At 45.8% G+C, this 22,006-nt stretch overlaps 1 protein-coding gene across 1 annotated transcript in view; it reads left to right on the forward strand.

Moving 5' to 3' along the window:
• SCAMP2 (secretory carrier membrane protein 2) overlaps nt 1-21,330 on the forward strand; it is a 313,781-nt gene extending 292,451 nt beyond the window's left edge. The window contains exon 9 of the mRNA XM_086959331.1: nt 14,935-21,330. Within this exon, the coding sequence (XP_086815457.1) occupies nt 14,935-15,081 (147 nt within the window). The 3' untranslated portion in view covers nt 15,082-21,330. The remainder of the gene's footprint in view (nt 1-14,934) is intronic.
• The last annotated feature ends 676 nt before the right edge of the window (nt 21,331-22,006 follow it).

Here is a 22,006-nt window from a genome sequence, read left to right on the forward strand (position 1 = left end):
CGGTGATCTTCTTGGTTAGATTCGCCGTGGGATCTCTAGTCAGAGGGGTGTAGTTCCTATTATCTCGTAGCAAATCCTCACAGGTTTTGTCATAATCTTTGGTATTCTGTATTACAATGCCCCCTCCTTTGTCAGCCGGTTTTATAGTTATTGCAGTGTCATTCTGTAATTGTTGTAAGGCCTGGTATTCTGCACTGGTAAAATTGCCAAATGTTCTTGGATTCTGGCAGGACTCCAGGTCTTTAAACACCGCCTCTTCAAAGGCGGTGATAGCCGCCGGCACAGTATGTGGAGGAGGGGTGAAAGTGGAGTTCAGTCTCAGGCCGGTGTCACCTTTCCGAATGGACTCGTTAGGATCTGTTTTGCCTTCGAAAAAAGCTTTCAGCTTCAGCTTGCGGAAGAAAGCAGCAAGTTCACAGTGCAACTTGAATTTGTCCGGTCGGGCTGTGGGGACAAACCCCAAGCCTTTTTCTAGAACCTGGGCCTCAATAGGTGTTAGTATCCTTTCTGAAAGATTGGTCACTAAGCTTACACTCCGCTCGTTCCTGGTTGTGGATTGTTGCTGCGGGTGTGATTTGCTACAGAGTCGTCCTCCTCCCAGGACACCCGGTTGTTGCCCCTCCTTCTATCTCTCCCCCTCCGGCCGCTCTCCAAAAAAGGCGGTCGGTATTGGTTTTGGAAGTTCATAGGAGGCATAAATCCCGGGTTCCTACCCATTAATGGGTACGGAGGTTGTTGGTATGGGTAGGAGTGGGGGCCCATCCCCATCTGAGGTGGTGCCTGCCATTGTTGATGTTGGCTCTGATGGCCTGACCTGCTTCTATTGTTCCTATTGCCACGATTGCCTCTTCTTTTAGTTTGTTTAAAGGAGCCGTTACTTGACCCCCTGCTGTTTGAAGAATCATCATCATCATATGAGTAATTGGATTTGCTCGCATTCTTTGTTGGTGGGGTATAGGACACTGCGGAGTAAGGGTAAACCTTCTCAAAATCTATTTTTTTCTGATCTTTTTGAAATTTAGTTGCCTTCGATTGCATGAGATTATCTTTATACTCATTGAGTTCTTTGTTTAACTCATCCAACCTTTTCTTATACCCTGTTATTGTGGCCTTGAAATGAGATTCTGTTTCTCTAATTTCAACCATTAGTGCTTCAGAGAGCCTGAGCGCTGTTTTAATGATTAGGACGAGCCAATCACGCGTGCAGTGCCACGCGATCATGGCCCAGTCCTTTCTGAATGCTGCATCGTTCAGAAAAATGCGAGGGGCGTTGGTAACAAGCAGGCCCCTCGGTGCTGTGTTCGAGAGAAGATATTGTTTCAGGATGGTACCATGTAAAATTGTGCGGATGTGTTCATGTTTCTTCTCCATGAGTATTTCTGACTCGGTGGTATTTGCTATAGCTTGGGATATGTGTGGGTCTTATCTACCCAAATTGGGTGTGTAATTCCTTCCTTGCATCGCTCCGTCTCTGTGGCTTCTGAGACACATTTAACCTCTCTTTTGTTTATGTGCTATAAACGCACCTCCACCTCTGGGACTGCGGCCGGGAATTAGAGCGATTCTGCTTTTCATTATCACCAGATTCGGTAACTCATTAATTTTGTTTGCGCTTGCTTGGCATGCCAGGATGACAACTAAAATCCCAGATGTTGGACAGTCTGCAAGGCCTCCATCTTCCCAGAGCTGCCGGCTTTAAGCTACTTGGAACGCGGTGTCAAGCCTGAGGGAACTTCAATGCTCACACCCAATACTCATTAAGGCCCGCTGGTGATTTGTGTGGCTGTCCGTCCACCTGGCTTCCCGGCGGCCATTTCGATGCTCTGTTTGTTATCTGCCTTTCGCTGAATTCATTTCCTATTGTTCCTAGTGCTGGAAAGAGCTTCAGCTCCATTCCTAGAGCGACCACGGTCTTTGGGGTATTGTAAATGATCGCTGCTGCATATTGGTTTTGTACTGACACTTATTTTTAAAGCTCCCCCGTCCATGTCAGAATTGCCTCGTCGCCAAATGGAAAGGTCGTACCACTGATGAAAAGTTTGTAGGCCAGAACCACGTAAACTCCAAAGCTACACACGCCTTCTAAATAATAAGAATCATGCGGTCTTAACTAAGGCATCTTAACTCTCCATTTATATAGTGCTTGCTACCACAGAGTAAATAAAAAGTGTTACTGCGTCTCTCCTCGCTGTTCGTCATTTTACCGACTTCTCAAGGAAAAAGAGGCGTCGTCGGGTGTGCCGGGCTTCCAACCAGTGAGCTGCTGGTAGCACACCGATGCAGATGAGCAGGTGCATGGCTCACTGAGCTGACAAACGTGATGGGCTGCCTGTAGGTTCAAATGCCGGCCAGGTCCACACAACCATCTAGCCGACTGAGCTCTGTAAACTGAGTACCAATGCAATGGGCAAAAGTAGCATCTACTGTTTAGTGCACTTACAGGTGGCAGCGGGTGGTATAAGATGCTATATACAAATGTGATAGTCTAAACAGCAAACTATTAGCGCAGTGATCTATCCTGCTGCCTAAAGAATACCTGTGCATTTAGTGCACATTTATTTATAAAACGTAGGTTTTAGCAATCAATGAAATGAAATGTGTTTACTACTTTCAGTTTGCTGTGGAAACCACATCACATAGGCACCTTAAAAAGAGTACAAAGGAGGAGGGAGTCATATTGGCTAAGACCGTAAATCTATTGAAAGGTTTGCATTTATTCATGCGAGTGTATCCCCCCCAGCAAGCAGGCCATAGATGACAAGTAATCACCTGATAAGTAGTTGCGCCTCTGGCCTGTTCCCCAAAATCATTCCAAGCTGATGAGAGTTGGAGTCTGAAAGGCTTCCTTAGTTGCCAATGAGATAGCGATTTACAGAGCACTCAAAATATTTCCGTTCAGTTCACTGCGCTTACATGGGATTCTTTCTTTTACGTTTTATTGTGTGTGCACATTTATACAGCGCAAACTCGACCCGAAGGTATTGGAGCACTTTACAAGAGCAGTTAAATTACACCAGGACACATTCAATTTTAGGGAGGCGCAGGGAGATTAAGTGATTATTCCCAGAATCACAAGATGCTGAGCCGACGCTGAGGCTCGAACCTGGTTCCCCAGCTCCGAAGTAGAGGAGATCAGAGAGACACTGACTTATTTGTGTTCCTCTGCAGCAGAGTCGATCTAATTACTATTCTCGCCTAACTCCACTTTTATGGTTAGTAATTTTCTACAAAGGCACAGCTACAGTATCCGGAAGCAACGGGATTAAATGTACACATAAATAAATTCCGTCACTAAAAACAACACATTTGAAATTGTTCAAACATTGTACAGTCAAGCACCAATGCTTGTTCTTATTGGAATTAAATCTTTCCAATAGCACACTTGGCTGTTCTGTAAATGTATTCTTCTGTCTGGTTATGGCTTCTGAGTATTCATTCCAACCCTCGCATTGTCTTGATGACGTTATGAGGGGTAGGCTATCGAAAACTTATTGGCCCTCAATACCAAGATTGGTGTAAAGAATCGATTTTTTCTTTTTCGCATTAAATTTCTCTGCGTCAATTGCAATCTGAAAGTTTTCAAAAGAATTGTGCCATTTGTCCCATGGTTGAAGAGGTTTTCCAGGATTCTGTAGAAATGGTTGGATCTGAATGAATTGTTGAAAGTTGGACAGGACTCTCTTAACAAGTCTCTCGTTTCACTTTTAAGAACAGGTAAATGGTGGTATTCATCAAAAGTATTTATTTTCAGGCCTCCTTTTAATTTTTTTTTATTAATCTTGACAAAGACAAAAAATAATTCAACTCCAAAATAAGATTGGTGGAAATTGACATGAAATTGAAAGTTTGCCCCATTCCAATATGGCTACCAAAAACTAAAAAACAGGCCCAAACTAAGATGGCCACCATAAAATATAATTCTAGTCCAAACCAAGAAGGCCGCCACATAATGCTGGTCTTAGGGTGAAAGGGCAGAGTGCTTGAGCACGTCTTAACCTCGAGTGAGGGAAGCTTGTGGGAGCTCAACCGGAGCGAGGAAAACAAACAGCTTGGAGGTAACTCACCGTAACAGTACAGAATGCAATCTGTAAATCCTCAGGAAGGGCTTTGTGAAAGACTGTGCGTAGAGTAGATTCCGTTTCGGTCAGCATCCAAGTTTTGTATTGCTGGCGGGGTCCTTATGATTTTGAGAAGTAATGGTATAGGTGCAGCGGGTTCCTGCTACTGCCGATCAGGGCCAAATGTTACATGAGAAGGATGAGATTCACAGGGAGTAATGTTTAGAAGTTTAATGCTCAAAAATTTAGGAGCCCTAAAGCCGCAGGTTCGTCCCCGATGAAACCACAACCCACATCTCAATACGGTTGTGGATACCATGGAGAAAGAATGTAGCCATGAGGCTCATCGCAACACAACGCCACTTGAAAGAACACAGCATGCATGATCACGCTCGTGATGTGCACACAGTCGCTTGATCACATGTGTGCATGCACATAAGTGCAGCACACAACACAGTTACAGGCCAAAGATGGGTCAGAGAAGAAGTTGATCTTCTGGTTGTGGATATTCTTAAGCATTGTTGAGAAAAGTAATAAATATTGCAGGCCCAGCTCACAAAGCTTACGTTTGACACCATAAGTAAGTGGCCTTTTGGTGCTGCACTGCCAGGGTATATTCTGCAAACACCAGTACTTACTGATTGTTAGGCTCCATGGGGCCACCTGGTGAGCAACACCGAAAATGGCAGCTCTGTCCCTGTTATGGAGTATTCTAGCCACCAAAGGCCTTGGAAGAGAGCCTGGCATCCACCGGGCATGAGTCGACGAACACTGGAAAGATGGAGAGTTACGTGGAAGACATGTTGAAGAAAAGGACCCCGGTGGGGCCCCAGGGCCTCTTGGTTTAACTCTGCCTGTAGAAAGGCGAAAGCTGATCTCCTCTTGGCACTAAAGCAGCCCCGGGATCCAGAGCTAATTAAGTCCAAAAGGGCGGAACTGAAGTGCATTATCCACCATGCCAAAGTGGAATGGGACGAAGCCAAATGGGATAGTATGCTGAGTACCCTGCAGACTAGAGATGTCCGCAAATTTTGGCAGCTAGTGAGAACCGGGTCTGCAGAGTCAATCCAGGCTGTGGAAGCTAATATAGCCCCTAGTGTGTGGGAGGATCACTTCCGTAGCCTATATGTAGAGGAAGCATCTGGGATTGGCGATCACGGCGAAGGTTTAGCGCCCGAGCAATTCCCTGGTGGGCAAGTGACGACTGTTTCACCTAGCGAGGGGGGCGTGCCAATGCAGTTTTCTCTGAATGAGGTCCTTACAGCGATCTCCCAGCGGGCAAGGCCCCGGGATTAGACAAACTCCTGGGTGATTTGTTCAGGCACCAGCCTGCTGTGTGGGCTCCGTACCTAATGGTACTTTTTAATGCAATTCTGGGGGGGATGGCGGTCCCTGGTACTAGGCTGGGAGCAGAGATAGTACCCATTTTCAAGAAGGGGTCTCCTCTGCTCCCAGCCAACTATAGGCCAATCAGCCTCATCGACGTTCCCCAAAAGGTCTTTGCACGGCTGATTCTAGATCACCTACAAGAATGGATGGAGGAGAATTCTGTCTTGAGTACATATCAAGCTGGGTTCCGGAGAAAGGTGTCCACCACGGATCAAATTTTCCGTCTAGCCATGCTGTTCTAGAAGACGGTGCGGGTGGAGGACGGAATGCTTTACACTGTGTTTGTGGATCTCCGTGCCGCGTTTGATTTGGTCCCGCGGAGTAGACTGTGGGCGGTACTCTCCTCCTTGGGTATTCCCCCTGACATTTTAGACATCATCATTCGATTGCACACACATAACTTTGCGCAGGTTAGGTGTGGCAGGTCGGGAGGGCTCTCACAAAGATTCCCCGTTGACAGGGGGGTAAGGCAGGGGTGCGTCTTAGCACCCACTCTGTTCTGCCTCTTTGTTAACGGGGTGATTGAGCATCTAAACCAAGTCCTCAACACGGACGCTCCAAGGCTCGGCGGCAGCAGGGTGCCTGCAATCATGTTTGCGGATGATACCCTGCTGCTGTCGAAATCCCCTATGGGGATTCAGCGTGTATTGGAGGGCTTTGAGACATTTTGCGTAATGCATGGCTTAGAAATTAATGCCCTGAAGAACAAATATGATTTTTAAACCCCCCCCCCGCCCCCCCCCCCCCCCCCCCCCCCCCGGAAAACATGCCCCAGCCCCTCTATTGACCCCAACAGACTAGAAAGAATCTATACGTGTGACCCTCAATGATAAATTGGAATGGGGTGACCACCAAGCTAAGTGCCAATTTAAACTAGTACAACTGGCAGGGGGAATAACCAGACTAGTTAATTCCAACAAGTCATCGGTTAGACCGATTGGTCCCCCGCTGGAGATTTATAGACTGCAGGCCAGAGGTGCGATTGTATATGGTGGGGAACTGTGGGGCCATGCATGCAAGAAGGATCTGGTCATCGCAGTGAATACTTTCCTGAGACACCTTTTAAATCTTCCTGTGAGTACCCCCCTCATGCCCCTTAGGTTGGATTTGGGTTTGAAGCCACTGGATCAAATACTGGGGGTAAAGCCACTAACCTTCTGGCGTAGGCTGTGGTCTACCCCGAGTTAGCCAACTAAAGGCTGGAACTGCGGGAAATTCTTGCTCTCCCTGCCATTGAGAGCATACCGTGGTTCAAATATATAAAGACTGAGCTGGCACGGCTAGGCCTGCAATCCCTCTGGAGTGATCCGGAGGCAGCATGCCAAAATTTAACCCTCAAAACCCTAGTGGCAACTTATAATGCATTTAAATTAGCTTCCCATAATCAGGGTGTATCCACAGACTCACTTGTTAATTCCTTTCTCGGGGTTAAAGACTGCTATAAATTTGAGAGTGTCCTGGACAATATTTATCCAAATTACACCCGGCAATTGTACCTGCAATGGCGGTATGGCACTCTCCCAATCAGAGCTTTTACTAGTAAATGGAAGCAGCATTCCCCCGAGAATTGTCCGGGTTACAGCTGTGGGTTGGAAGATGAATTACACCTTTTTTTTTTTTGCCCAGCCTACTCTGTTCCTAGAAGGATCTGGATAACCCCGCTCTGTAGGAATTTGGGGTTTAGCAACTGCTCTGTGGCATTTAGAATTCTCAAGTCGGATCTCGCAGGAGTCATTGTTTTCGCAGTGTCTAAGTTCCTGGAATTTGCATGGCGTAGGAGAATGTCACTTTTGCCCAGGTCACTTTAATGTAGAGTGTCAGATTGCAAGCATTTTTTTTTTTTTTTTTTTTTTTTAAACCTTTATTTGTAGAGAACACAATACGCAGCGTCTGCCTACAACCCCTCGGGGCCGGCCGCTATGACATACGAAAAAGGGATAGGAAAAAAGGATCAATCGGGACAGAACGCTGTTGAAGCAGTCTCTGAGCGACGAGTGACGTGTGGAGCACAGAACATTGCATGAGGATAAAAGAAGGTTTAATTTTATGGTTTTGTTGAGAACAAGTCATAAAACTTCGAACAGAGTAGAGGCTAATCATTGACCAGGATAGCTATAATAATTCAAGGAGCACTCATAAGGAAGCACAATAGAGGAAGGCAGGCATCAGAAAGTAATTGACCACTATTAAAATCCAGAACCAACCGCTATGTCACATAATGATAAAATACCATAGACTCCCTAATGACACGGAACCCCAACCCCAAAGGAAGCGAAGAGATATAGAAGAGAAAGAAACAGAAGAAGAAAGAGAAAGAAAGAGGGCCATAGAAACAAAGAGAAACATAAAACACATCCCATCCCCCCCACCCTGCATACCAGCGGAAGGCCACGGCCCACCCCCCCCCAATAGGCATGCCTGTCGCCCCAAGAGAACCCCAAGTGGGGAAGAGAGTAAAGAGAGTGAGAAAAAGGCGATCCCAATCTCCAACCCTCAGAGAGGGCGGGAGGAGGAAAGTAAACATACTCCCGGTCTCCCTCGGCCCCGTAAGCATCCCCCACCCCAAGTACCATCAGCATGACAAAAATAGCAAGCAGGATTATAGGTGGGGAAAGACATTTCCAAATGTGCAAAAGAGTCAGACAAAAAACAGTCCCATCCTAGTCCCCGCCCAACAGTGCGTCCATAACATTAAAGAAATCGCCTAGCCCTGGCCCGATCTCGGGTGACCCGACGTACCCATCCCCCATAAGAGGCCACGACCGTAGGAGAGAAGGAGAAAGCCCGCCCCAATGAGAACAAAGAGGCAAAATGGCCGCACACGATGATGGAGTAATGTCCAGGGATAAAATGGACGCCGCCAGTCCCAGTCAGAGCCGACACATAGAAGAAACAGCATTATCAATATACTGACTCTTTGCGTTGCAGGTGTCAATGTCTCCAATGAATAGGCACTGTACATGGGGATAGTCGGATGTTGTAGCAGCAGCCCCATGAACTCCGCAGGCAAGGTTGAGTGTTGCACCGGGGAAAGCGACATTGTATCTGCTCCAGGGCGGTTAAATCGCAGCACACACTCTGTATCCACGCAACGTTGCAGTTTAGGTACACACTCCCGCGGCAACAGTGTATCATTGACAGGGATCAGCGAAGGCTGGTAGACATTGCAAAAAGAGAGTCTGGGCGAAGTAGAGCATGATCCAGTCACAAACCCATCCAGTTTCTCCCTCAACAGTCTCGAGTTTTCACGCCACTCATTCCGCAATCGAATAAGGGCACGAAGCACCAAAGTGCGAGTAAACGTCTGTTTATCCTCCATTACCCCCTCGGTACGAGGCGTAGTAGGCAGGTCCGCTTCCCAGCAGGGTATGAGCCGGGCACACCGGGCAGGAGTCGAAGCGCCGTCCGCCATAGTTGCTGGGGAGCCAGCCGTATTGATCCTGCCTCCAGAGACGACAAAGGATCACCGGCGAGGTCAGCACATTGGCAGAAGAATGAATCTCTTCGGAACCAGATAAGTCCGTAATCCTGGACGGCTCACAGCGAGGCGTCCCTTTCCGCTCGGGACAGGGAGCGACGAGGCAAGAAAGGGGCCCCGGTGGTCCGGGGCACTCCCAACACTGGAGAGAGCGGGGCGCGGCTCATCTTCAGAGTCCCAAAGAGAAGGAGATGAGAGAAACTCCCAGCTGGCCAGCAATGCCCTCCACACCAGCGTCCGGTGTAGACACCACCAAGGATTTCAGCTCCGTTCCAGAGCGACCGGCCCCCGCAGCTGCAATAGACAAAGGCGGTGCGCTGTGTCGTAGGTCCCGGGCACAGGACTAGGAGAGGGGTCGGCGCGTATCTCGACGATACCCCAGGTAGCGAGCAGGCAGGGACATCGGAGGAACACCCGAAGAGTCAGGAAGCTTTTCCAAACATCCCGCTGGCACAAAATAGCAGGATAGCGGACAGGATGGCTGTGCGGGAGATACGGGCTCCGGGAGCCGGGAGACTACACGTCCGTCTCGGCGGCCATCTTGGCTCCTCCCCGAGATTGCGAGCATTTTAATTGATGACCCTGTACTGTTTTATAGCTGTATTTTTATTCGAAAGATTTTAATGGTAGTGTTTTACTGTTTTAGCATTGGTTCTTATTTGCAGCTATTGGGCTTAGTGACTGATTGGCGGGACCTCCTTACCTGAATTGTTATTTATGTGCACTTTTTTGTGTCTTCAAATTGTATGTATTTTATGTGGTATCTTTTATGGCAAAATTGCCGAAATAAAGAATGATGAATTGAATTGAAGAACGTTTTCGGAGCTGAACATCACGACCAATAGTAGCACGCCTGCTCAATTACAGGGACCGTGATGTTGTGCTCAGACTTGTGAGGGAAAAGAAAACGATCGAATACCAGGGCAGCAAACTGGAGTTCTATCCGGACTTCACAATGAATGTCCAACTGGCGCGAAGAGAATTCTCTACTGTCAAACAAAAGCTCAGGGAGCTGGGAGTGAATTATGCAATGCTGTACCCAGCCCGCTTGCGAATCACACATGACGGCAAAACTGTGATATGCCAAACGCCAAAAGAGGCGATGAAGTATGTTAAAAAGTTCGGCAGGAAGAGACGTGAGCAGCGCAAGGCGGAACAACAAGAAGACTCAGACTGAACATCAACAAGCAACGCCGAATGGGAATAATCGATGACCGCCCCAACCACCTTAGCTCCGGGAGGCACTCCGAGGGATTTGGAGCAGGTACGGTAAGGGATGTACGAGTCGACAAGATACACGACTGAGACGGCTGTGAGAGTGGTTCCCGGATTGATAGAGGTGGGCGGTTAAGTTGAGCTCAGAACACTGACCAGCATCTGGCGTTGGGAACTTGGCCATGCCTCTGGACATTCCCTACCTCCCGTAGGGAGAACTGTATATGACTCTATATGTCATTACTGCGGAGAAGGTGGGATAAGGACGGTGGAGAATTGGTGATATGTAACCCACGGGCAGAACTAGCGGGCTGAAACTCGCACTGATTGTAAGCCGATACCTCAGCGGGGAAATAGATGCATTACCTGCTTTGTTAATGAACCTGGCCACATCCACCATGTTGGATGCAGTTCTATGGCCCTAGTGGACCCCACCAATAGGGTGCACCCCTACTACAGTTTTGGAAAGTTGGATGTTTGCACTGGGGTATGTCTTTGGCATAATTGGTATGCTGAAGTGGGAGGGGGAGGAGGAAAGTGGGGTTACTGTTGGTTCTACTGCATTTGAGAAGCACTGCCGTACTTCAGAGTGCATACATACACTCACTTGGTCCACAGGAGATGTCGCCCGTACTGCGCACACACGATGCATCACACCAGAACTCGAGCATGATAATGACATGGCTGGGGGAATGAGTGCTACTGTGATGTCTGACAAACTTAGACTTATCACCTGGAATGTGAGGGGTCTCAAGAACCCGAAAAAAATACGACAGATACTAGCCTATTTCACAAGACTGCATATAGATATTGCTTTCCTACAGGAAACACACATAGACCCCCACACCTCCAACCGCAAAGGACGGAGATGGGCTGAATCGGTGCATGGGGCGGCATATTCCTCTTACTCCAGAGGAGTCCTCGTCCTAATCCGCAAGGGGGTACACTTCCAGGTTGAACACGTCGCTTCCGATCAGAACGGTAGATGCATTGCAGTTTCAGGAACACTTGGGGGGCAGAGGGTCACACTGCTTAACAGTTATGCACCAAATATAGACGACCCTGACTTCTTCCACACACTGTGGCAGGAAATACAAAAATTTCCAGAGGCCCCGCTGTTGTGGGGAGGAGACTTCAATCTTGCCATTAATGACACAGTAGACAGGTCGTCGACGTCGGCGGAAACACACAAACGAGCTTTGCAAAAACTGAAAGACAATCAACTAATAGACTTGTGGAGACGGAGACACCCCGCCCAACTCGAGGCCACACATACGACAGCAGCATGCGGTAGCTGGTCCAGAATAGACTATTGGTTAAGCTCGCTGGAAATTTCCTTGTGGACGGAGGACGTATCTCACCTACCCCGCACCCTGTCTGACCACAACCCGGTAGTACTCACCCTTAAGATCCCGCACTATGCCCCACCACCGTTCAGCTGGAGGTTCAATGGGATAGCACTGCTGGACCCTCTGTACACAGAAACAATTAGGAAAGCCATTATCGAATACTTTGAGCTGAACGAGCCATCCACGGTGACCCAGGTTTGTTGTGGAGAGCCTTCAAGGCCTCCATCAGGGGGATTTGCATAAGCACGATAGCGGGAATCTTAAAAGATTTACGCCAACAGATAATACAACGGGATCTAGAATTAGAATACAGGCCCTGGAAGTAGAATACGCACGGACACAAAACCCAGCGCTATTGGGGGACATTAGACAGGCGATCTCCGACTATCAAGAATGTGCAGACGAGGAACTGCGATACATATCTAAACATCTCATTGCCCGGAGTTATGGTGAGGGAGGCAGGCCAGGAGCAGTCCTAGCGGAAAAGATCTGTGCCAAGAAACCACCACAAGTGGTATAGGCTGTCTGGGATGCTGGGGGTGATTTGCGACACGACACGCAGGGAATATTACAGGCCTTTATGCACACGTATGGGAAACTGTACACAAAAGAGGACACAGCGACAGGCGAGGAGATAGCGAAATATTGTGAAGACATAGCGCTAGCCTGGCTATCAGACACCCAGAGGTCGTACCTCTCCCTGCCGGTAACTGTGGAGGAGGTCGCAGAGACGATTCGGTCACTCCCAAACGGCAAAGCCCCTGGCCCAAACGGGTATACGGGAGAATTTTATAAAGCGTATGTGGACCAGTTAGCCCCCTACATCGTGAAAATGTTTGGAGATGCGCACGTAAAGATGTTATTGCCGCAAACACTCCGAGAAGTAGTGATTCTAGCCTTACTAAAGCCAGACAAAAACCTTGAAGACTGCGATTCCTACATGAATGTTGACACTAAAATACTATCTAAATTATTGGCTAACAGACTACAACACCTGATGACTAGAGTGGTTCTTCCCGACCAATCCGGATTTATTCCCACACGTTCCACATCACATAATACCAGATCACTGTTTGCACTATCGCATTACCTGATCCCCTCTACTAAGGCGGCCGCGATCCTGTTGGACGTGGCTAAGGCATTTGACACCATAGCCTGGCACTATCTACATGCGATTCTATATAGGATGGGTTTTCCTCCAATCTTCCTTCAGTGGGTAAAACTACTTTACATGGCGCCCACAGCCAGAATCGCATCAATAAATATATATCGGGGGAAATACAGATTGAAAGAGGCACCAGGCAGGGATGCCCACTATCCCCGCTACTGTTTGCCATCGTTCTAGAACCTTTGGCCTGTAAACTAAGGCAAGGTCACCAATACTCAGCGCTGCAATTTCCGCAGAGGCCGCTACACATATCCTTATAAGCGGACGACATGTTGCTATATGTAAGAGATCCGGCAACGAATTTGAACCCTCTACTTCGAGAGTACGTTAAATTTGGGCGACAGTCGGAACTTCGAATTAATTGGGCGAAATCTAGCATTATACCACTGACTGGCACCAATCAACTATTCACCACAGACTACCCGCTGGAGTGGCAAACAGACGCGGTACGATACTTAGGGGTCTGGTTCCACAAGGACCCTGAAGTAGTGACTCGCACAAATTATGGCAGAGTGATATCAGCACTTGAGGAGAAAATAAACAGATGGATCCAATTACCTTTATCCTTAGCTGATCGGCTGGCAGTGGTGAAGATGGTGATTCTCCCTAAACTATTATATTTATTTAACAACATTCCCATTAAGCCTCCCGCTGCAGTATTTCGTAGAATAACGTCAATGACACTACGCTTGATCTGGGCAGGGAAGACCGCTTGTATTGACTTACACTCGCTGACCTTGCCATTCTCGAAAGGCGGATTCAAGGCGCCTGATTTCTTCCTGTATTATTTATGTGCCCAAGCTCAATATGCCCACTACTGGTACCACAAAGTTCCATTCATGGCCCATGTGGCGATCGAGGAGGGGGATACCGCTCCAATCCCACTGGATGCCATACTGACACACACTAGGCCCCCGCTACATAAATTGGACATCAACACAATAGACGCCACAAACCAAGCTTGGCGGATTATAGGCCAAAAGACAAACAAATTACCACTATATGCCCCACGCATGCCGCTGCATCATCACCCGCACATTTCAGTGACACAAGAGACATTGGGTATGGAGTTATTAAAGCAAGTGGGGATGGACACCATGGGAGACTTGTTTCCCCAGGGGAGGTTTAAAATGATGGAGGATCTCACATATGTTCAGAACCAAACGTTGCTCTTTAAATTTACGTACTACTGGCTACAAAGAGCAGTGAAAGCCCTATACTCCACATACCCAGACAAACCCCCAACGTCCACCACACTCCAATAATTACTCACTTCTCCCACATCTACACATTTGGTATCCAAATTGTATGTAGAACTCCAATCTGAAATAGGGGACACGTCGCACAAGGCGATACACAAATGGAACACTTGTTTGGATATTCCCCTGACTGAGGAAGAATGGGCCACTGCGGGTACTGTAACAGGATTATTAACGCCCAATGGGAACGTACGAATTATTCATATTAAATATTTACACCGGACGCACCATACCCCGGCACGACTGCATAAATTTGGTTTAAGGGATGACGCCAAATGTAAAAGGTGCGGTGTTGAGCCAGCAGATTTCATCCATCTAGCATGGTACTGTCCGAGAGTAGCGGATTATTGGGTAGAGGTGGTGACTGCATTGGGGTGCATGGTGGGTGTATCATTAGAATGCAACATCAGAACGTGCCTGTTGGGGTTGGTGCACGGGGTGAGAGCATTAAAATGGAAGTTGTGTGTGATAGCTCTCTTGATGGCTAAGCGTAGAGTATCGATTGCATGAGGAAGTAAAAATGTCCCACAGCTAAAGCACTGGATACAAGATCTTGCTGAGACACATTGACAACGTATGAAGAAGAACTACTGCGCGGATCGAGACCCAGGGACTATTGGGTATACCTCATTTCCTATCTCAAGGAGCAAGATGCACCAGTGTGAATCGGGTGTGCTGTATTCGGGGTGACTAATGGACGTGATGTTTATATTGCATATACATAAATTGTACGTAAAAATTGTGCTTTTGGAGGAGGAGTGCTGTAATGCAGTGAAGTTGTATACTGTTTTGTAAAGTGCGGTCGACGCACAGTGTCGTTCTTTATGTTTGAAATGCCAATAAAAAGAATAATAAAAAAAAAAGAATAGGATTCACATAGCATTGCAATTGATGACTTTGCAATCAAAGCATGTATTGGTGTTGCAGCCTTGTTGCAAACTTTAGCTCTATTTCAGAGTTGCATCAAAATGAAGCCCTAGTCATTTGTCAATAACATTCCTTGTCTTTGTCTCAATAGGTCCATTCCATGTACCGCCGCACAGGGGCCAGTTTCCAGCAAGCTCAGGCTGAATTCTCACAAGGCGTTTTCTCCAACAGAAACGTCCAAAATGCAGCATCTGGAGCCGCGTCTGCCGCAGCAAGGAATGCCTTCCAGCCTAACTGATTGCCTCTCTTCTTGTCATATTCTCCAATCGGTGTCCCCCGCCCCCTGGGTTTTAAAGAAGATGCACTTTCTGTGGCTACGAAGTGAACAAGGACTTGGCCTTTTCGGTGTCATCTCGATATACCTGCATCATTGCGGACATTACCTTGCCTACCAGCAAAATGGAAGCTATTCCAAAAGAACTTGATTTACACAGAAACACATATCTATATAAATATATATATACACAAGGATGGAGGGTAAATGTATCCTTGCTGACACATCTATCCTCCCCCCTAGCTGGAGAAGCAGGAATCTGAATCACAACCCGCTTTCCTAATCAGTTTTGGGCTTTCCATGATTTTATATTTTTCTGTATATTGACACATTAATATTTTGTTTTCTCTCTCGTGGTTAATTTTTTCTCGGATGGAATTCATTCTAATGTGGCCACTGAAAAAATTAACAGTTGGACTTATGATTGCTTTGTTTGGTACTATGCTGCCGTGCATGCGCAGTCCCTCATTCTTTTGGGGGAACTGATTACCCATTGTCTTGGGCCAATAGCTTTCTGGGCAGTTTCATCTGTGAAGTTATCTAGGCACATGCTTTCATCAATGGGATGTTGCCCTAAATGTGTTAGCCGACAAACCTTTGTAATGGATTATCAGCTCCGTGCTCTCACTGGGAGGAACATTCAAAGTACAGTTTGCATCACTCAAACCCTTCAAGGTGCACTGTGGTTCACTGCCCGTTTAGTTTATTCCTCCATACAACTGGTTTGATTGCAGAAGCACATAAGATGTGTCCCGTGCAACCTGCGGGTTACTTCCTGGAAGGGCTGACGAGACTGTGGCCACTCTAGCCATGGCGGGCATTCCTGCCTTTGCCTAGCCCTAGTAATATGCAGTTGAACTATGTGTAGTCCCCTTCCATTAAGACCGCCTAAGGTTCCTTACCAGGAGTGGTGGGGCTGTGTTGTCTTTGGTCTGGAATGATGGAGCCGCTTGTTAGCATCCAAACTGAAGCGGAATGGATGAAGCTCCGAGTGGTCACTGTAGCTGGTAGAGCTAGCTGTGATATCCCTGCCCGAACCTTCTGGGGAAGATTGTGATAATCCTCTCAGTAACTTGTAGGATGTGTGTGGTCAGTCTCATCAGTAGTAGGGAGGCTTGCTGTAATCACCCAAGCCAGAACTGGTAAGGCCTATGTAGTCGCATTGACAAGAACAACAGAAACTGTTTATAGTTGCCCTGGCAAAGACAGAAACTTTTACCATTCATTTTATAGTAATAATGCTGCAAGTGGTCATGTTATTTCTGCTGCTAACATGTGGAGTAGATTGCATTCCTGGTGTTCATAGACATAGAGAAGGGACACCGTGGAGGCAATGCTTGTCTGGGGATGTTTCTTAAAAACCGCCATCGTGTCATCCTTCTGTTGATGTCAAATCCTAAAGATTGCATGCACTGTCATTTATGTAGAACAAGAACATCTCTTCCAACTGCTTCAGTTTATATCAGTTTGTTTGCAGTATTAAAGTTACATCTGTTTAGAAACACAGACCTCATTTTTTAAAGTACAAGTTTTATTTAGAGCAGTAGAAACAATCCTGATTTCTTTTGTTTGTTGTCCCTTTGGTACCTCCACAGCTTCGGGCTGGGAAACTCTCCTACAGTTTTCTTTCTTTCACCTCTGTTCTCCTTCGGCCTGGTAAGAGTTTGCTTCAGGCTTTCTTGTCCCTACGGTGATTCCAACGAAGAAGACTGCTTTGGAAACAGTGTGGCTCAGAAATCTCTGTGTGCCAAGTTTCAACCCCATTTGTGGTCTAGTCAGTATGTTCAAAATAGGTTTGTCTATATGACCTTGACCTTCTATTGCCTGTAGCCTGAGAGGCCACAGTTAAAGGACCTGTGGATAGGTTATATGAGCTCATGGGGCTTGCACAGTTCTTGGCACTTGACATTTCGGTGCAATCTAGATTCATCGGCAGTACAGTTCCATAGCACATCTAATACCGTATCCCTATACTCTGAGTAAAAAATTCAGAGGAGATAGATAAGGGTGGAGAAGGCACCTTCTTTGAAATCCTTGGCATGGCTTTTTTGACAGGAGAGTCTGCTGGATGAAGCTCTGGGATTTGCGGGGAGAGGCTGTTGCATCTGAACCCTTAAAAGGGATGCCTGCATTGACAAACAGAGCTATACTGGAGCAGTAATAGCTTTCGGCGGGAAAGTGCGGTTAAGCTTCTGCCTTTGTACATTATGAGTGGGAGGGAGAATAATGCTAAAACAGATACAAACCTAACTTGTTCCTGGTTCCACAAGTAGTCTCAGAGTTGCCTTGTAAAGCGCTGTGGTAAAATGTGAACCCCTCCCAGGTTTCTAAGCACTTCACCTTAATATGAGGGAGCTCACCTGAGGTGTCTCAAAAATCATGCCTGTGGGAGTCTTGTAGATGAAATGGCTACAGCAGACCAAGTTGCCTGATAGTCCTGAAGTCTTTTTTAACAAACATTATAGTGCAGTATTTGGAAGACTGACTATCCTTGAATTATATATCTCGAGGCCTCAAAAAATTGTTTCTGCAAAAATTTTGCACTGGTGATGCTGAGCTGGTAGGCTCCCCAAAGTAAAAAACAATGAGGCAGCTATCTTTAATCTGAATGTGCCACTTGGATACGGCGACCCTCGGGGTAGCATTGCTTGTATAGTCCTGCCTGTGCTGCACAGTTCCTCTAAGAAAAAATGCTAATTTGTATCATTTCATTGCTTCACTATCGGTCTTGTGTGCAACAGCGTATGTGGTTGATGTTTATATCTACTTCCCTTTGTTCGATTGTTCCAAGTTACAAGAATTCAACAGATAATTGAAAGTTTGAGTCATCCAGAAAACATGTATCCATAGCTTCCTTTCATGCTCCATATGTGGCTCATGGTTACTGTTCCATTTTTTATTCTAGCCTTCCTCGGTAGTCCAAATTGGACTACTGCTTAAACATTTCACCCACACTGCACTTAAGCTAATCTAATTGTTTGCATTGCATTAAGGCTGTTTTTGTGGGGCGCAGGAACCTGGATGTTTGTTTATTTTGGTGCAGGCATGTCCAATGTAGGATGAGCACAGGAAGATCCTTGCCAGATTTTTAGCATAAGCACAGATTATGTAAATACATTCTGTTTATATTCCCTGTCTCTAAATTTAATTCTGAAAATCTGGCTTGTATTTTACAGACCTGATTAACCTTATTTTGGGAGTTTCAAGAATAAAACTACCAAGTTGTCCCATGTCGTGCAAGACCTTCAGGAAGAACTGGCGTTTACACTGCATTATATTGCAGTGTGCACTTTACACTTTAGTGTCCAATTTTCACTTTAGTGTCCACTCAAAACCCCTACCGGCAAAATGGTTTTGGATAAAACCCCTGGCTTGCCTTTGGCAACTAGGCAGGTACCTGCCGATACAAGGACTAATAAAAGACTGGGGAAAATATGCTGGAACTCTTCACATGTTTCAGTTGGCTTGAAGCAGAGCAAGATTATGGTAGGCTTTGCTATAGTTTACTTTCTTCAGGCATTGGAGCTCTGGGATGCTTTCTATTGTCACGACGTCGTTGGAGGCTCATTTTAGAAACACAAGGAGTGCGGGCGCCATTTACATTCCTTTCAGAAAGCCATTAAAATGTACTTATCATGAGTTTTTCATTTTATTTGAATTTTGCCAGATTACTTTGTCTATTAATCCTTCATTGTTTTGTTCTCCACCAAACGTACCAGTGTCCATTGCAATATTCCTGTCACTTTTTTCTCCTTGTCACCAGGCCTAGCTGCATAGTTTACTTCCCCCATGCTATTTAATTTTTTGCCCCTATTTGAAGTGTCGAAACCCCTGATGTGTGCTCTAGACTTCCCATTGGCAGCACTGCCACCTAGATGCTTCGGTATTAATGCTTCTCTTGTTTGCTAATTGAAATAAGTTGTTGTTGGATGTTTCTTCTTCATTCTTCTATTGATGTCAAATCCTAAAAGATCGCATGTACTGTCATTTATGTAGAACAAGAACATGGGCCCAAAACAAGAATTGTTCAAGCAGAAGGGGCAGTTGATGATAATCCTGGATTTCCATCTCTTTCTTCAACCTTGAATCATGGCTCTTTACTCTTGGTTTGCTTCCCCATTGCATCTTCCTACATTTTGAAATAGATTTCCTTGCCCTCGCTGTCCTGTCTCTCACCCTCGCCATCTCCACCTAGTTGAAATAGCCTCTCCCTGTTACTTTCAAACTCCAAATCATTGTGTTTCCAATGGGAGAGAGCGGTTTTAACATGAATCCCACCTTTGCACTTGGGCTCAATGGAATGAATGTATGAGGGCCGAGTATGGCTTCATATATTCCTTTTGGGTGCCTCACGACTTATGATGTACTTATTCAGTGACTGCGTCAACGTTCTTTCTCTATGAAGCATTGATCGCAGAGGTGACTATGTTTGTGACCTTTTACTTTGTCTACAGTAGTAGTTTATACGATAGGGCTTTTGCAAGCATAAATTGTCTACCCTCAACTACTTCATCATTATCCTTTCACAGTTAGTCATTACACATCTTTTGTTTAATCTTTGACCTCTAGGGCGGGCACAGTACAAGGAACATTGCATTTTACATGTTTCTTGCCTTCGCATATTTGTCTTTGCCACTGAGTTGGTGATTTTTTCATGGGCGTTCGAGGCGATTTTCTTCTTGAAGCTGATGTTTCTACTGTGTGTCCGGCATCAAGCAACAGTCATGGGACCAACATTGTGTGGCCCAATTTTGGAAAGCTCTACTTTGAATAATTGTTCCAGTGACAGCGCATGGTATCTGATTTGTCCACAACACATCTCTTCCTTCTTCCCTCTAATGATGCAACTATGTAGATCCGATCAAATAAAGAGAAAAAGTATTCACTTGATAATGTGAAGTGATTCGCTCCAGGGAGCGCATGTGACCTGAGACAACCTTGATGCCCTTCCACTGCTTCCCAATGCCCTCTTTAAACTCAAGGCCATGATTATGGTGTTGACTACTCAAATTGTAATGTATAATAAACTCTGTAACAACTTGATTGACAGTTCACTATTATAAAAAAAAATAATAACGAATCGGAATTAAGTACTTATTGGTCCGACCCCTCCTCCCCTGAATCCCCCCCACCCTCCCCCCATGGGTTAATGAATAATAATACATTTACAGAAGTAAGACTAATCTACAAAAGAGCAGATTGGTTTGTGTCTGGGTTTGTGAGTGATACTTTTTCAGAGGCCGTTTTCCTCGAGTAGAGCCCAGTTGAAGCATTGCTAAGAGGTAATGGGCCTTTGAGTGAGATTAGAGTAGCCAACAACCAACGCTATCAAATCCATCAATATTAGTGTGTGAGTAGCACTGAATGCTTGGTTGGAACCACGAGCTGTTCATGCTCAATGTAAACGTTTGCGTCTCTTTGCTATAAGCACTAGGAGTTATATTGGCTTTCAGCCACTATTATTGGAGCTGGGCAAGGTCATGAAATAACTGACCCCTGTAAGTGATTTTTACTATAAGCAACTGTCCAAACTTTCCTTGCATCTGGGTAAGAGTGTGAGGACCTCTGCAGCTCCAGGTGGATACATGCGGCAACAGTGAGGCCACGAATATACTCACATAATAATCTTTAAATAGCTTATGGGCTAAACAAGAACAATTGACCCCTCATGATACCTAATACTGTGTTTTTGGGGGGAAAAGCATTATGCAGATTTTAGAACAGCCAATAAGGGTGCCCAAATTTTGCTAGGATGTAATAACCCAACGCACTACGTGCAGTATTTGTTTTTTATGGGAGTTGGCCATTGGCATTTTGTACGTGGTTCTGAAGTATACAGTAGGCATGGGGGTAATATTGTTTATGTAGGTGCCAGCAGGCACTTGTGGAGCACAGCAAGTTGGCCCTAGACAAGGTTCTCTTTTCTTGCCCAAGGAAAGTATTCAGTCATTACAAGTGATGTCACTCTTATTCCTGGCTTCCTCCAGCATCGCTCAGTTCTCTGGGGCTTGACCATAGTTTGGAGTGTTGCAATTAACAATATTTTCTGGGCATCTCCACAATCACCATTCTGGTAATGGCACCGGACAGGGCTATAAAAAAACTGATTTAAAAGTGTTGCTTTACGATGTAATTTTCATATCTTTACATGTAAAAAATGTATATGTTCTCGAAACTTTTGTGCTTCTATAATAAAGACAATCTGTAGAAAAAGAATTGGTGTATTTGTTGCAGGATTCACATGCTATGTTTTAATATTTTTACTAGAAGATTCAAGCTGTCAATCTTCCGGGAAATATTATAATGGAACATTTTGTGCCTTTTAACAAAAGACCAGCAAAGGGGCTCTATCCTACAACCAGTTGGGCTCACTTTTACCAGTGCCTTCCTGTCCTGCAGCAATACTTGTCTTTGCCCTACCTGTGCCAGATTCTTTCCACACTTGCTAGCGCATGGTCTTAAGCCTGCAGGGTGCTTAAAACTAAAGTGCTTATTTCAACATGTTAAATATTCTCTTCTAATGCAGGTAAAAAAGGTAAGTCTGATGCCAGATGTGGCATGAGGAACATCTTTGAGGATGACTCCATTAGGATTGTCTGCTTCTTGTATTTACACCAGGAAATCGATGAATGTGCTATCTAGTAGTCTTTTTCCATTCGGACAAAGACACTGCGATTGGGTTGATGTCCATTAAACTAGAGGATGAGTCTGAGAATTCCAGGTAAATTCCCCAAGCAACTTCCAAGACAGTCCACTTATCTAAGACTCCAGCTTCCCAAACCACAACATGGGCGGAATGCTGAGGTTTTTTTTATAGTGTAGCTGTCGTTTTAGCCTTAGACTACCACTGGTATTGCCTCTACTTAGAGTACTGCTCTGGCTGCAGAGA

Source organism: Lissotriton vulgaris, chromosome 2_2, assembly GCF_964263255.1.
Source record: "Lissotriton vulgaris chromosome 2_2, aLisVul1.2, whole genome shotgun sequence".
NCBI classification, from domain to species: Eukaryota; Metazoa; Chordata; class Amphibia; order Caudata; family Salamandridae; genus Lissotriton; species Lissotriton vulgaris.